We start from the raw sequence: 14,478 nt of genomic DNA on the forward strand, positions 1-14,478 counted from the left end.
TCGCGAAAATGGCATTTTTGCTTTGGACTATGCCGGATGATGAATGAGGCAAATCAAGAAAAACACCGTGTAATTTTCCAAGTGCTTTCCATTTATTTCCACGCAATGCTCCTCCCCCACCATCCCCTGAACAATTCGCGTTTATAAATAACGGAAAAAAATAGAGGCGAGATGGAACATCACAGCCAGAGACGACAGGAGAGGACGGGAGACGACAACGACGTAAAAAATAACAACTGCCAATCGATATCTCCATTTCGGTGGCTGAAAAAATGAAACGCGTAGCGACCAAGAACTTTCGTCAACAAAATAGGCGGAAAAAATACCGAATTGCTCGGGCCGATTTATCAATGCTATCACCCCTCGCGCCATATTCCCGATCCACTTGAAGTGGTCTCAGGTATTCGGCTTCGCTGCCTTTGATTATCTGTAATTAATAATATTATCGAAAATTGAAACAAATCCGAGTAATTTGATTCAACAGTCTGGCGAGAGAGAGAGAGAGAGAGAGAGAGAGAGAGAGATCATTACAACATCGGAAGCACAAATATGTGCAGTGGAAACGGGCTATGGAATGGAAGTGCGAACCGAATCAAATCGACAGTGGCCGTGGCGGCGGCCGTGGCAGCAGCAACACAGCAAACACAGAGACGAATCAGTCGAATCTAATTAAAATGCATGCAGACGCAGGCAATCGCATTCTCGCTACTTTATACATACATTTGCTTTGTTGTTGCTGTTTTTTTTTGAATTCTCGCTCTTTCGCTCGCTCTGTTCCAATCTCATTGTTGGAAATGAAAGCACGATTTTTCGATTTTTCCACTTGGTATCATTTTTCCCCCCACATCGTCAGCCATATACACACATATTCTCGGTCCCTCTCTCTCGATTGCATACCAGCCAACTCAGTCTCTTTCTCTCCAGCTATCACTATCCTAGCCTATGCGTCTTTGTGTAATTGAAAGAGCGATGAGCATAGCCGAAAAGAAGCATCAGCAGCAGCGTAGCTCGAGCTACGCAGTAACCTTCGAAAGTTAAAATATGTACTTACACATATCCAACGATGGAAAACAAAGCCAATTGCTTCGAGTTCTCTTCCATTTTTTTTCTTTTTGTATTCATCCAGTGCGATGCCATCGCCGTCGACGACAACAAAAACAATGATATAAACCAGAGAAATGAAACGAGAAAAAAAAATGCAACAAAGAAAATAAGAAATAGCAGCCCAAGTAACATTGTTTGTATCTGATTTACAACTTCGGAGAGAAAAAAACATCACGAAGAACCGAAATCAACAAAATGTATCTGAAATTGATGCAAACAGAGAAAATAATTGGATTGTGAGATGACAAGCACGAGGCACACGAATATTTGAATAATGTTTAGCGGATAAATACCCCAAAATCCCCGTAATATTGAATCAAAATTAATTCTGATCATTTTGCATAAGAGGGAGACGCATGTTCGAGGGATGAGCTGTGCGGAGGCGGGTTTGTCTATATATTGGGTGTTTTGCTAGCGAACAATAGGTAATTCAGCGGTCAAAATAATCTAGTTCATTGCATCAACAGTGGCTCAGTATTTTCGGTTGACAATCTTGAAGACGAGACGTTAAGCATCTACTTTAGCATAGAAAGCGTTGCTTCGTGAAGACACCTTTCAATAATATTTTTGCGACTTTCAATACTTTGCCGTACATTTTTCGGAAAAATTTGATTATATCTCTGTTTTCGATCCCATCGCATCCCATGAGTCATGACACCATCGATTTCATCGCCAATTAAAAGGCATCATTCCTGGTCATCTGTGTGATAGAAGTTATTTTTATCATAAAACTGAACAATGATGACTTAGTTTTCAAATGGAATGGAGCTAGCCATTTCACCATCGCTGAAAACTCGAAGTCACTGGAGAGTCTTTTTTTAGTCGGAAAAAATTCTTTTAATTTTGAATCAATTTTTTTTCGATAAAAATGTATGAGGATGCAAAAATAGGGGAAAAAAAGCAGAAGATGAGCGGAGCGGATGAAAGATTTCACAAAGAGAAAACACTAAATCGTTGAATAAAATAAAGTTCACAATGAAAGATCTTGTATTATACCGGTGGTTATATATGGTTTGACTGAATTTCAAGAAAAATTTAGCGATACATCATCATTTGTGGACGTTGAAAGCGAAATTCAACGAAAATGAAATAAACAAGAACGAATTGGATGGAAATTATTCATAGTTTAGTTATACTAGTGAAAAAAAAAAGAATTGCATCAAATGTGTTGTTCATCTGGTGGCGAATGATGTATTATATCAACATTCAAAGAGCTTATCGAATGTATCCATTCGAAATGGTTGTTGTTCGAAAATGCAGTCAATTTTATTGCTGATGTTTTTTTCTGCTCATCTTCTTTGAAGTGGGAGAGAGAGTTTATTTATTGGTTTGTCGATGGTGGTGGTTTTATTGAAATTGGGTGCTATCCCTTCGTCAATGGATTTTGATCCCTTTGTTTTTACCTTGTGCCAAATATAGACAAACGTGCAACATCACAACACATTTTCATATTCACATTGTTTTCTCTCTATCCTCTTTATCTATCTGTTGTTCGGGCGGCCGGAGGAAGGTCAAAATGAAAATGGCCACTCGGAAAATTGTGTGTGTAAATTCTTCTCTTTATTTTTTTTCTTGTTCAATTTTCTCTTTGGGACTGTTTAACGACCAAAATATATCCATACACTTGAATACATGTGAAGGCAGAGTGCTCTTGCAATCGATTATAAAAGTTATAATGAGAATGCAACCACTGTCTCTCTTCTTCTTCCATCATCATCATCACCATCGAATTTTTTTGTTCGTTCTTCTGTTTTGTTGTATTCATCGCAGTTGTCGGTTGAGCCAGAGCGAGCACACATTTTGTATGGTCAAAACACAGTCAGAAGCAGCAGCAGCAACGTACGTATATATATCAAAAATAATATCATATGATTGGCATGGTTGTGTATGGTTGTGTAGTGGTGAAGCCCTTTTATATGTTATTTGTACGTGCTTCGGTGTTTTTCTCTTCTCTCTCGCTCTCTATCTCGACCCATTCTCTTCGGTATTGCTGTGGCGGTCGCTGTCGCAGTTGCAATGCTGTTGTTGTTGGTATTATTATTCTGTATTCCTTTTGTGATGTTGCTGTTGTTTTCATTTAATCATACTTATTTCGGCTGACTCGATTCTTTGGCTGGCTCAATTTTTTTCCATTGTACCAAATCACTCGTTTTTTTATGTGTGCGCCCGCTCTCTCTCTCTCTCTCTCTGCCTGCGTGTATATATGTGAGTGTGTCTGTCTGTAAAAGCATCGATTCGGAATGTTCTCCATTCCCTACGTATAGATAAATGCGTATTATTTCTTCTGTAGCTGCATTTGAAGCGAAAATAAGAAAAAAAAACAAATTCAACTTTATTTCATCTTTTTTCTCCCCGGTTCCGTACGCCCCAGACATTTTCGGCTAAACGCTGTCTTTGATGGAAATGTGGGTGATAGAAGACGAAAAACGATTCCCTATCGCATAATATGCAAAAATGGAAACCCAAATTGAAATGGAATTGATGAAAAACAAAGACAACATCGACCCGATACTCGCACACACACACATATTTTATATATCGGTTAGATAGTGTACATTACAGTCAGTCGGTTTTTTTTCGTTGTTTTATTCATTCTTCTTCTACGTCGTCGTTTTCAATGCTCTGTGTATGCACTGCTGCTGCTGCTGATGTGCAAAATCGCTACGGAATCGAGAAATTTTTATTTCACACAGCTGATGATGATACATGCACGCAATGTTCACGCGCACAATCACAAATATACCAAAATATAAAAACACAAATCAACCGTGTAAATTTCATACGGACACACACACACAGAGAGAGAGAGAGAGAGAGAGAGCACACACAAATCTCATTTGTAAGCCGATGTAACTGGATGGATGGTGTTGAATCAAAGAGAAGAAGATGCTCGCCAACAGCGTAAACATTTCCATTTTCCAACCAAATTTCTACGAAACGGACGATATTCTGCGAAAACTCCACCAGCTCTCGACAGTCAAAAGAGAAATTTGAATGTAAATTCAGAAGAAAATTCGTTTCTGTAAAGTTTTTTCTAACGATTTTTCCCTTTGGAGATTTAAAATCTCTAGATTTCTTCTTTAATTGACTTTCAAAGGTTCATATTCAATGTTTCTTCGTTTTGAAATCATTTTTAATTCATATTAATTCACTGAATTTAGATAAAAATTCAAATTCATGGTAGAGGCATGTGCTTAGCTTGAACACTTCTTAGAGTGTTTATCTTAAAATGATTCATCATCATGATGAAGACGAATTTTCCATGGATTTTGAGATGAAGTTTCTGTGCAAAACCAGTTTTAACTACGACCGAGATGAATTGGCTGCGGAACAATCGACGTCAAAGAAAAAACGCAAATTTCGGAAAAATTTAAATTCAATTTCGACTGAATGAAAAAATATTATTGAAAAAAATCCGATTTCATCGAATCTCAAAACAACTCAATTGGCGAAGAATGTTGCTCGAAAGATGGTTGTCATTTTCGGAATCGGCCGATGTAAAGTAGTCGAGTTAGTGGTTTAACCAACGACCGATATTACAACGTAGACATTTAAATGCATTCGAGCAGCCATCGAAAGAGAGCGAGCGAGCAAGAATGAAGCGCTGAGCATCGATGAAATTGAAATGAGACGGAGAGCCATAATCGAACACACAACATAACCAGAAGGCCAAGAAGAGACGTGATGAAAGGGGCAAAACAGAAGTGTAACACACACACAAAGTGAGCGAGCGAGAGATTGGTGTGCGGAGCGAACGTGTGTGATGGTTCGACGAAAACGGAGAAAAATACACTCAATTTTCACGAAATGCACCGAAACGACAAGATCGGACGTGTTTTGTATGTTTCAGCTGTATTCTGCGCAACAATGTTTCTAGTATTCGTACCGTTTGGCAAAGCCAACAGCAACAGCAACGTCAGCAGCAGCAGCAGCAACGAAACAGCCGACCGAGTATGCACAAACACCATCACACCATCGAGTGTGTATGTAAATATCGGCCGAAGTACGCATACACTGGCAACCAAATCATATGGTCACCACCACTACACACGTATTTTAAAAATACGACAGCACAACATCAAAAACATACTGAACCGTCGTTTTTTTCCTCTTCTTTTGCTTCTGGTTGCTTACACCATACACACGGACACACAATACGGAAAACACAAGCATCGGACTACATTGAATACAGTGAACGGCTGTGTGGCGTACGTGCCAAAGTGGGGACACGAACAGATATAGAAAAATATCGTATGTTTTATACCGTCTCGTTTGCGCATTCAAATCAACGGCAGTCTCTCCGGCTGCCGCTTTGTATGTGTATGTGCGCGCATGCATCGGTGTGAGTTTGTAAGATAGTGTATTTGGTTGCGACAAGCTGAGCAGCAGCAAACTGTATATTTCATGAATATACATGCGAAAAAGGTATAAAAGGAAGAGACACAATGCCGGCCGGGTTAGTCACACTATAGAATTGCTGGTATTCGTATCGTTTTGTTATTGGTTTCAAACTAACAAATTTCCAATTTAATCATATTTTTTATATTTAAAAACAACAATCCAATCACAACTCGCTTAAAACACATATAAAAACAACCAACAACTCTCAACAATCGAAATCAAGTCAAACTAAAGTTCTCAAACCGAAAAAATTTCCAACAAGAGACATCATCAAACACCAACAACAACATAAAAACGGAGAGAATTTTTTTTTTCGTGTTTCATTACAAACAGAGAGACTATTGTTTCAATTTAAAACAAAAAAATTCCAAAAAAAAAAATTGTTAAATTGAGCGAGAGCAAAATTTGTTAAAAAATAAAAACGAAAAAGAAAAGAGAACGTTTTCATTCGTTTTCTGTTTCTTTTGGATAAAAGTCGAAATCATCGTATAAGTGTATAAAGAGATAATTTTTGTTTTGTTATTTTTGAAAGAACGTTTCTCTCAGAGAAAACGCGCTGCTAAGAATTATTGAGATTTAAAACAAGAAGCATAAATTCGAGTCAAAGACCGTTAATCGGGCCATTCAAAGCAAAAGAAAAAAAAACATAAGAACGATTTGAACCAATTTCCAAGTCAAATCCAACGAACATTTTTACCAAAAAAATAAAATCAAAATCTTTTAAAAACTACAAATATTTTTAGCTTTGAAAGCACAACAAACTCTTAGCACACCAAGAAAAAATTATGGAACATTGAATAAAAGAAAACGACGAAAAAAAAATCAGCCGATTTTTTTTGAATCACAAATTTTCGCATGTTAATTCATCCGAAAAAAGCAAACAAAAACCCGTTGAATTTTACGTAAAATATTCTGTGTTGTAATTGTATTAATATCCGTGTGTAATTTTTTTATCACCAACAAAATATCAACAAAAATCCACACTAAACAACCAACCAACCACCAAGTTCATAATAAAATCATCATAAAATTCTGTGTGTTAATCTCTAAATAAAGGAAAAAAAAAACTCTTTTCCTTGTCTCCAAACTAATTAATACCTATATATCTATATCGAGATCCAATAAAAGTTGTATAAAAACCATATACAGAGAGACACCAGTGTGAATGCAGAGAAAGAAGAAACATTGTACATTTTAAATGCGATTGCAAATTTAACAGAACACACACAACAACCCTGTATATTTCAAAGAAAACAAAAATCGATGTGATCATTGAGTGCTGTGACAAAAATCAACAACAACAAACAACAAAATTGCGAAAAGGTTTCTTTTAAGAGTAGCTTGTAAAGTAATATAAAACAAAAGTCTAAAGAGAAAAAACAACAACAACAACAGCACACCGTTTGATTGATGCAATCAAAAAAGACACTGTTAACGAAAATAAAATCGTGTGCGAATTATTGAACAAAGAAAAATCAGAGAGAGAGACGGATTTGTGTATCCCGAAAATTCGATTTGTTTGACGAACAACAGGCGAAATCGAAGGAATCTGGTGTGTGCGTACGCTTGAAAAATAAACCACGGAAGGCCAGCTGATGTTAAGTTTTGATATCCTACTTCTAGTCTCGCTCAGAAGCCGTTAATTAAACGAAACAAACGATTGTTTTTCATTTCTCCGGAAATCGACTCGCCACTGACCACCGATTTCCAGCCAATATATCGACCAAGCCAATACACACATTAACACACAATATCTCTCCCCTTCAAAAAGAACGCGACCAAAAAACAACACTTTGTCGGGTTTCTTCGATTAACCAACGAAATTAAACGAATTTTTGTTCCCAGTAACTATCTCTCGTAAAATAAAAAGAGACGAAAACAAGTAAAGAATAAAACACACGGTATTCTCGCGAAAACAAACAACTCAATAATAAACATTTCCAAAATTGACGACGTGATCGAAGAAGTGATGAAAATGGAAGTGCTACCCGTTCAGAGTCAATTTCAAGGACAGTTCGGTGTGATGGGCTCATCCAAAATAAAAGGTAAGCACACACAAATATTTTTTTTTTTTTTTTCATTTTTTGTCGATTGGATATTTTTAGACTCGGTATGTTAAAAACATTTTGCCCATTTTCCGTTTCGCGTCCCTTTTGTCTTTCGTTGGCTCTCTTTCTTCAACACAAAAGAAGAAGAAGAAAGCCCCAAAAAAGAGAGCAAAAAACAACCGAACAGTTTCTTGTTCGAACGTGTTTAATGGAAGATCATGACTATAGATTCGCACAACCGAAGCACACAAAAAAAAGGTTTTCGCTTGCGTCGAATAACACAAAAAAAAACTTTCTGTCTTCTAAACTCACTACGTGAGATTGTGCACAGTTTACACAAAAATTCTTCTCTCTTTTTTTGTTCGCCAAGCGGAATTATTGCTCGCTTTTACCTTCGTCCGTTTGTTTTTGGCAGAAACAAAAATAGAATTTTTTTTTCTTCTGTTTTGCTGCACTAAACAAACAGAAAAATTCAGTCGACAGCGACAGAAAAAAAAGGTTCACGCGAAAACCAGAGGGAGAGAGATAGATAGAGTGGAGAAAAAAAATACAACACACGAACCACTCTGTCTAAGAGTGATCACTTTTGCTCCACTCGTTCCGAAACAGAGAAAAAAAAAATCATTTCGTTGTTTTCTCAGCATTTCTCCCCCGTGCAACGAACAATGAGTGTTACATCAGACAGAATATAGGGAGAACAACGGCAACAGCAACAGCAGCAGAGAAAAAATCCACACAGCTGAGAACGGTTAATCGGTTTTTTCTTCTTCTTCTTCTTCTCCAAGTGTGTGCGGTGTTGTGTGCAAATATCGTGTTGATTGTAATTTAAATATTCTGAAGGGTGATTGCAGGCACTTGCTTTCGATTTTTATTCTTGATTATTTTGTATTTCCACAAGTGTTGAATTTGTTGCTTTTATTTATGCTGTTTGCAAAACGAGCGCAGAGAGAAAACATTGACGGACAAGAAGAAACACAATAACATCGATAGCAACACAAATCACTCACACTTCCGAATGTCACATACTGCTCGACGCAAATCGGCTACAATGTTCATTAAATTCACACGTATAAATAATGCATGGTGTCGAAAAGTATCATGCATTTTATTTAGTTCGACTGAGTGAACCTGAAGCTCTGTGGGCCCAATCTTCGGTTCGTTGATGGTTTGTACGACGAGACACAGTATACTTTGTTGCAATTTTAATGAAATGATGTTGCTTTTCTTACTCTCTCCCGCTCGCTCTCTGCCTTTCTGAATTGATAAGTCACACACACACACACACACACACAAAATTGCAATATCCATAATTTTCTTAAGTGGCAACCATGAGTCACAAGTTTTGTTGTTGTTGTTGTTGTTATTACTTCTTTGTTGCATACACTTTTTGACTTCATGCGATTTGCTGTCAACCGTGTATTGTTTGCTGCTGCTTTTTTTCCCTGCTTCTATGTCTCTGTGTGTATGTCTCTCTCTCTCTCATTTCGAATGGTAAATTATTGCATTCAAAAACCGCCAAATTAAACCGTTCAAACGAGACACACACACACACACATTCACAAAATTATGGAGATCGAGTTCAGCGACATTGACGAAGAAAGAAAAACGGAAAGTTTTTTCGATTCGATACCACAATTTTTTTTTCTTCTCTCTCTGTCTTCACTTGGATTTTATTTTTAAATTGTTTTTTTTCTTCTTTCTCTGTTTTGATTTTCGATGAATCATTGTTTCGAAAATGAATTCGGTATCGATATTCGATGTGTGTTGTGTATGACTAATTTTTTTTTTTCGTTCATTTATTCGAATTCCTCACTCAGTCAGAGTAACTCACAGTTTAAAAAAATGAAAGAATTTTCCATCGCAGTCCTTTATTCCATTCCATTCGTCATATATGCTGTTTAACACAGAACAAAATAAATTATACGGCACAAAGGATATATGGAGAAAATTGGTGGAGAATGCAAAGCGAATGCGAATAGTAAAAAGAAAGCAGAGAAAAAAACCCGAACGGAAAAGAAACCTAATCGATTCCATATTTTAAAAAAAAGTGTATAATTTCAATGTATTTTCCGTAGCATTTTCTCTTTGCTCCATAATTTTTAGTGTGTGCGTGTTTTTGTTCAAACTGCTTCATTTTCTCTCTCCCTCTTAACTGATTGGCGAAAAAGGGATTCGATTTAAAAATGAAATCGTTTATTTTCCCTTTCTCCGTTTGGAATATTCCAATTTCCGTCGAGAGCAAGCGAGCAAAAACAGAGCGATCGAACGAAGCTAAAACGGAAAATATTGAGAAATAGAGAGATAAATAGGTGGTGAACGAATCGAAATTGAAATGGGAATTTTCGAAAGAAATTGTTTAAGCTTAGACTTTGGGAAGTTTCCATAAACCATATGATCCAAGAATAAAAATGAACATCCACAAAATCACCATTCAAAATATTCTTAATTTTTTTATTCGAAGGTAATCAGAAAGAAAAAAAAACAAAAACGACGATGGGCCATAACGATCAACAACTAAACTCAAGAAAAATAAAAGAAATAATAATGAAAATGTGTATATAGATAAAGAAAAAAAAAAACCGAGAAGACGAGAGAGAAAAATTGAAATTAACGAAGTGGAAAAATTACACATGGACATGCAATCCATTCCATTCCAAGTAATCGTTTTGTTCCCTGAACACACTGATCTGACAAACATTAATAATTTATCGAACGAGAAAAAAAAAATTCCGATAATAATATTTTTAAACAACAACAACAACAGCAGCAGCAGCTAGAGCCAAGAAATAGTAAGCGCCCCATGTGTGAGCGCCTGCTGAATTGTCCAAATTGCTAAAGAATACACACAAACACACGGTAGAAAAAAAAACCATTGGAAATAATTTAATATATACAAAGTGGTTGTTCGTTTGCCTCTAAGTACTCGACAAAAACAACGATCAACCGAAAAAAGGGAGAGAAAAAAAATAGACAGAGATAACAACAACAATCGTAATGGTCATGAAAAAAAAAACGTTTAAATATTTACATATCTTATAATTTTTTGTGGTTTTTTGTTTCCATGTGTTGTTTTTTCTCTTTCTTTCTCTCTCACAACATTTCGAGGGTTTCAGTATTTACCTATATGTGTGTCTGTATGCCAAAAATAAATCCCGTTTTCTCCGCACACTTCGATGTGATTGCCGTTAAAGCTTCTTTTCCAATCGCACGAGACATTTCTCATGTCTAAATCCAACACGCGATACCCCGAACATATTTCATCATCCAAAATGTGCTTGTGCTAATGTGCTCTAAATGTCGCTGCTATTTTGTTTAGGAGCACTTTCGAATGTCATTCAAGTATTGCCATTTAATCAATTGAACACGTGAAGAACAAAGAAAAAACCTGGACCGATTGAGAAAAACGGGCGGAAAAATAAACAATTTGGAAAAAAAAGTTGGGAAAAAAACTTCCGTCAAGTTTCTGTTTCTAAGCCTAAGCTGAAAAAAAACGAGCCCCGATCCGATCGATCTTTTTGTAACGAAGAATACTCATGCGTTGGCTGTGTTTGGTTGTTTCTATTCGCGTGTGACACACTGAATAAATAATAAATAAAATTGTGTGTTTCGCTCAATAATTCTATTGAGATGTAGCTGAATAGTGTCATTTGTAACTAGGCAGCTGTTTTAGCTCTGTACGCGCTCGCGCGCGCGCGCCTCTCTTTCGCCCCACCACCAATCATCTGGCTGTAACTGCTGTGGCTCTAATTATTTCATTTTCAATATGCAAACCATATGTGCAAATTATAATGGGCCATTTCACAATTCTCTTCCAGCATTGTGTTAGACAAATAGGAAATAGTTTAAAAATAATCGAGGAAACGATTTACGAAGCGAACGAATATATGCGACTTGCTTGGGCTGTAGGAAAATTTTTCGTTGAACAACTTCACGCAAACATAGTGGTTCAAGCGAAATGAAAGCGAAACAAAAAAATGTGTGACCGTTTAAAATATGCCAACCGAGCAGGAGAGAGATAGAGAGAGAGAGAGAGAGAGAGAGAGAGAGAGAGAATAATTAATATTATATAGAATATGTTTAAAGGCAGTCAATAAAGTAGTCAATTTTTCGTTTCTCGTTGCTTTATGCTGTTGCCGCTTCGTTTTTTTTTCTTCTCTTCTTTTCTTCATTCGAAAGTCGCGCATATGCTAAACAGCTGTTTGTGTAGCGCTTGCTAATACATGAAAGAAAGAAAAGAAAAACAGCTGCTTCCTTGAGCACACCATTTCTGGAGTTATTCTCTCTCTTTTTCTCTCTCTGTGTATCGTGTCGCATTCAAATATCATGCAATGCGCGATTGAATGCCGTTGTCGGGTTTTCGTCGTTCGGTTATTTATCTGTTTCTTATGTGTTTGGAAAATTGGTATGCAGCTTTTCGTCGAGTTGAGCAACAAACAACGGCGACGACAAACCGGCCCATTCCATTCCGAAAATCTCATTCACACTCTTCAAAAATGTGTATAATATGTTTACAGCTCAAAAAAGCACGTTGCATAAACAATTAATAATTGATAAATCATTTGGCGAGCGAATTGAAAAAAAACACACACACACTCCATATGAATAAATCTGACGTCAGCCCAGAAAAAAAAACTCACACTGTGAAGTTTGATTCTTTCCATTTGTTTTCGAACAAAAAAAAAGATAACGGCTGTTTTTCTACAGCTAGAGAAAGAGAACGAATAGCTTCAAATGAACATTTCAATTTACTTCCCATGTGCATTGCGTCACATTACAACAATTGTTGGCATTGTTCAATTTGATTCGATACACACACATCTATCTCGTATGCCAAGGATAAACACGATAAATTGGTGTTTATTAAAAATTGCCTGCTTTGTCGCTTTCAATATCCAATTGCGCGGGGGGGGGGGGGGGGCGTTGAATGTAAATGCGAGTGCTTTGTGCGCTCGTTTACACACATTTAACTAGAGAGACAGTCACATACATTTAGCTCGAGTGCAAATGAGCGAGACAGCGACACAAGAAATGTACATCACATTTCTATAAATAGATGCGTAAAAAGCATTTCAAGTATCATTAAAATTATTTATCACTTGAGTCATTTTTATTGAGACCCATTCGCCTGAGCCCTGCTCTCTCTCTCTCTCTCTCTCTCTCTCTCTCTTTCTCTGCCACATCATAATCGAAATAATTGACCGTTTTTTTCTGTCCTTTCATACTCTCAACTTCCAAACCTTAATACAAACTCGCAATGAAGTCGTCAGCAATTGAATGAGTTCACCCGTTTTGCTCTTTTTCAATATTTCAGTTTTGGTTTTACATTTTGGCCGGGTGTGTGTCGACACACACAGTGGATCCACTGTTCAATTCATGTGATTCTTGAGGCAATTTTCTGCTCTCTCTCTCTCTCTCTCTCTCGAGGCATGAGTTTCCTTGAACATTTTGCACCGGCCTAAACCGGTTGATGACACCGTCAGGCAATCCGATGAATTGCACAAAAGATATCATTGTCGATGCGATAAAAACGGAAATCGAGACTGAACTACTAAGAAAATTTACTAAGTAAGTTCATGTGCAAGCATCAGCAACAAGCGGCAAAAAAAGTATTTGTCACAAAAGAAGCAGAAATGCGAAAAATTCATTGAATGCGAAAAAAAAGAGCAAAAACAACCGGCAAACAAATTTCAGTCAACGTAGAAGAATGATAGGTCACACAGCTGAAAAGAATGAGAAAAACCGACGAAAAAAAGCCGTCAACAGACAACAGACAGATCATAAAATTTCAAATCTAAAAATGCACTTATTTTGATGTTTATCTGTAAGCAAATTACAAATATTTGCATCATCACGTCTCTCTCTCTCTCACGCCATTGAGACATACAATTGGTGAAGATAGAACGTAAATTGACAGAAGATAATTTGGACAGCACAGAACGATACAGACACACACACACACACGACTCAGTACATTGTTGATAATGGCCATTTATTAATCTCTTGTCATGTTTTGGAATGTATTTCGTGTGCTGTGTTGTTAAAATATTATGTCGTTTCACATACTTATCATCCGACCAAACACATAAACATGTCGGGTTGCTTGAATTGCAATTATCAGCGTTTCAGTTGACACATTATAAGCAACTAATTTTCGATTGTATATTGTACATAGTAGCTTTGGACACACGATTTTTAAATCAATTAGGAAATTAACATTTTGGATTTTTTTTTCTCGTGCTGTTCATCGCAAACGAAACGAAGTCTCTATAGAGAGACGGAAGAGAGTACTCTCTCTCCCGCTCTCTCGCTTGTGGAGTGACGGTGAAAAAAACAACAACATAGCTTTTCTTAATGAATCATACGCAATTATATATTCCAATAAAATGGATAACAAATAGAATTCAATGATTAATCACAGCACATCACATCATTAGTCATTTTGGTTGTTGTGTACCGCTCTCGCTGTTCGCGTATACACACAGAGAAAACTGAATTGGTGAACCCTGAACGTGATTTTACCAATGGAATTTTTCATTTGTATTGGTAAATTTAATACAATAGACAGTATTAGTAAATTTGACACTTATACTGAAATTACCAATACAAATGAAATATTCTATGGGTGAAATTGTCATTTCACAAATAGAATTTTTATGCTTTAAAAATGTTATTTCGTGTGTGCACAATCTCATTAAGCGCATTTTTAAAGCTGATTCAGTTGGTATGATCGAATCGATTCAAGCGAACGAGGAAGGAGAGAGAAAGAAAGAGAATTTGTGGAATGCTTATCAGCCAAAATGTTGTTCAGTATATATATATATTTAGTATTATTGGTCTATTATCGGAATTATATTAGCGTATGAATAAACATGTAGTTCGATTCCCGAAGTTAAGAGGGAGAGAAAGAGAGAGGGAGAAATGAAGA

At 36.7% G+C, this 14,478-nt stretch overlaps 1 protein-coding gene across 1 annotated transcript in view; it reads left to right on the forward strand.

Moving 5' to 3' along the window:
* The first annotated feature begins 297 nt into the window (after window positions 1-297).
* LOC129574339 (protein charybde-like) overlaps window positions 298-14,478 on the forward strand; it is a 48,286-nt gene continuing 34,105 nt past the window's right edge. The window contains exon 1 of the mRNA XM_055456202.1: window positions 298-7,550. Within this exon, the coding sequence (XP_055312177.1) occupies window positions 7,475-7,550 (76 nt within the window). The 5' untranslated portion in view covers window positions 298-7,474. The remainder of the gene's footprint in view (window positions 7,551-14,478) is intronic.

Source organism: Sitodiplosis mosellana, unplaced genomic scaffold, assembly GCF_009176505.1.
Source record: "Sitodiplosis mosellana isolate CC-2019 unplaced genomic scaffold, AAFC_SMos_1.0 Smas_scaffold_6162, whole genome shotgun sequence".
In the NCBI taxonomy this organism is placed as follows: Eukaryota; Metazoa; Arthropoda; class Insecta; order Diptera; family Cecidomyiidae; genus Sitodiplosis; species Sitodiplosis mosellana.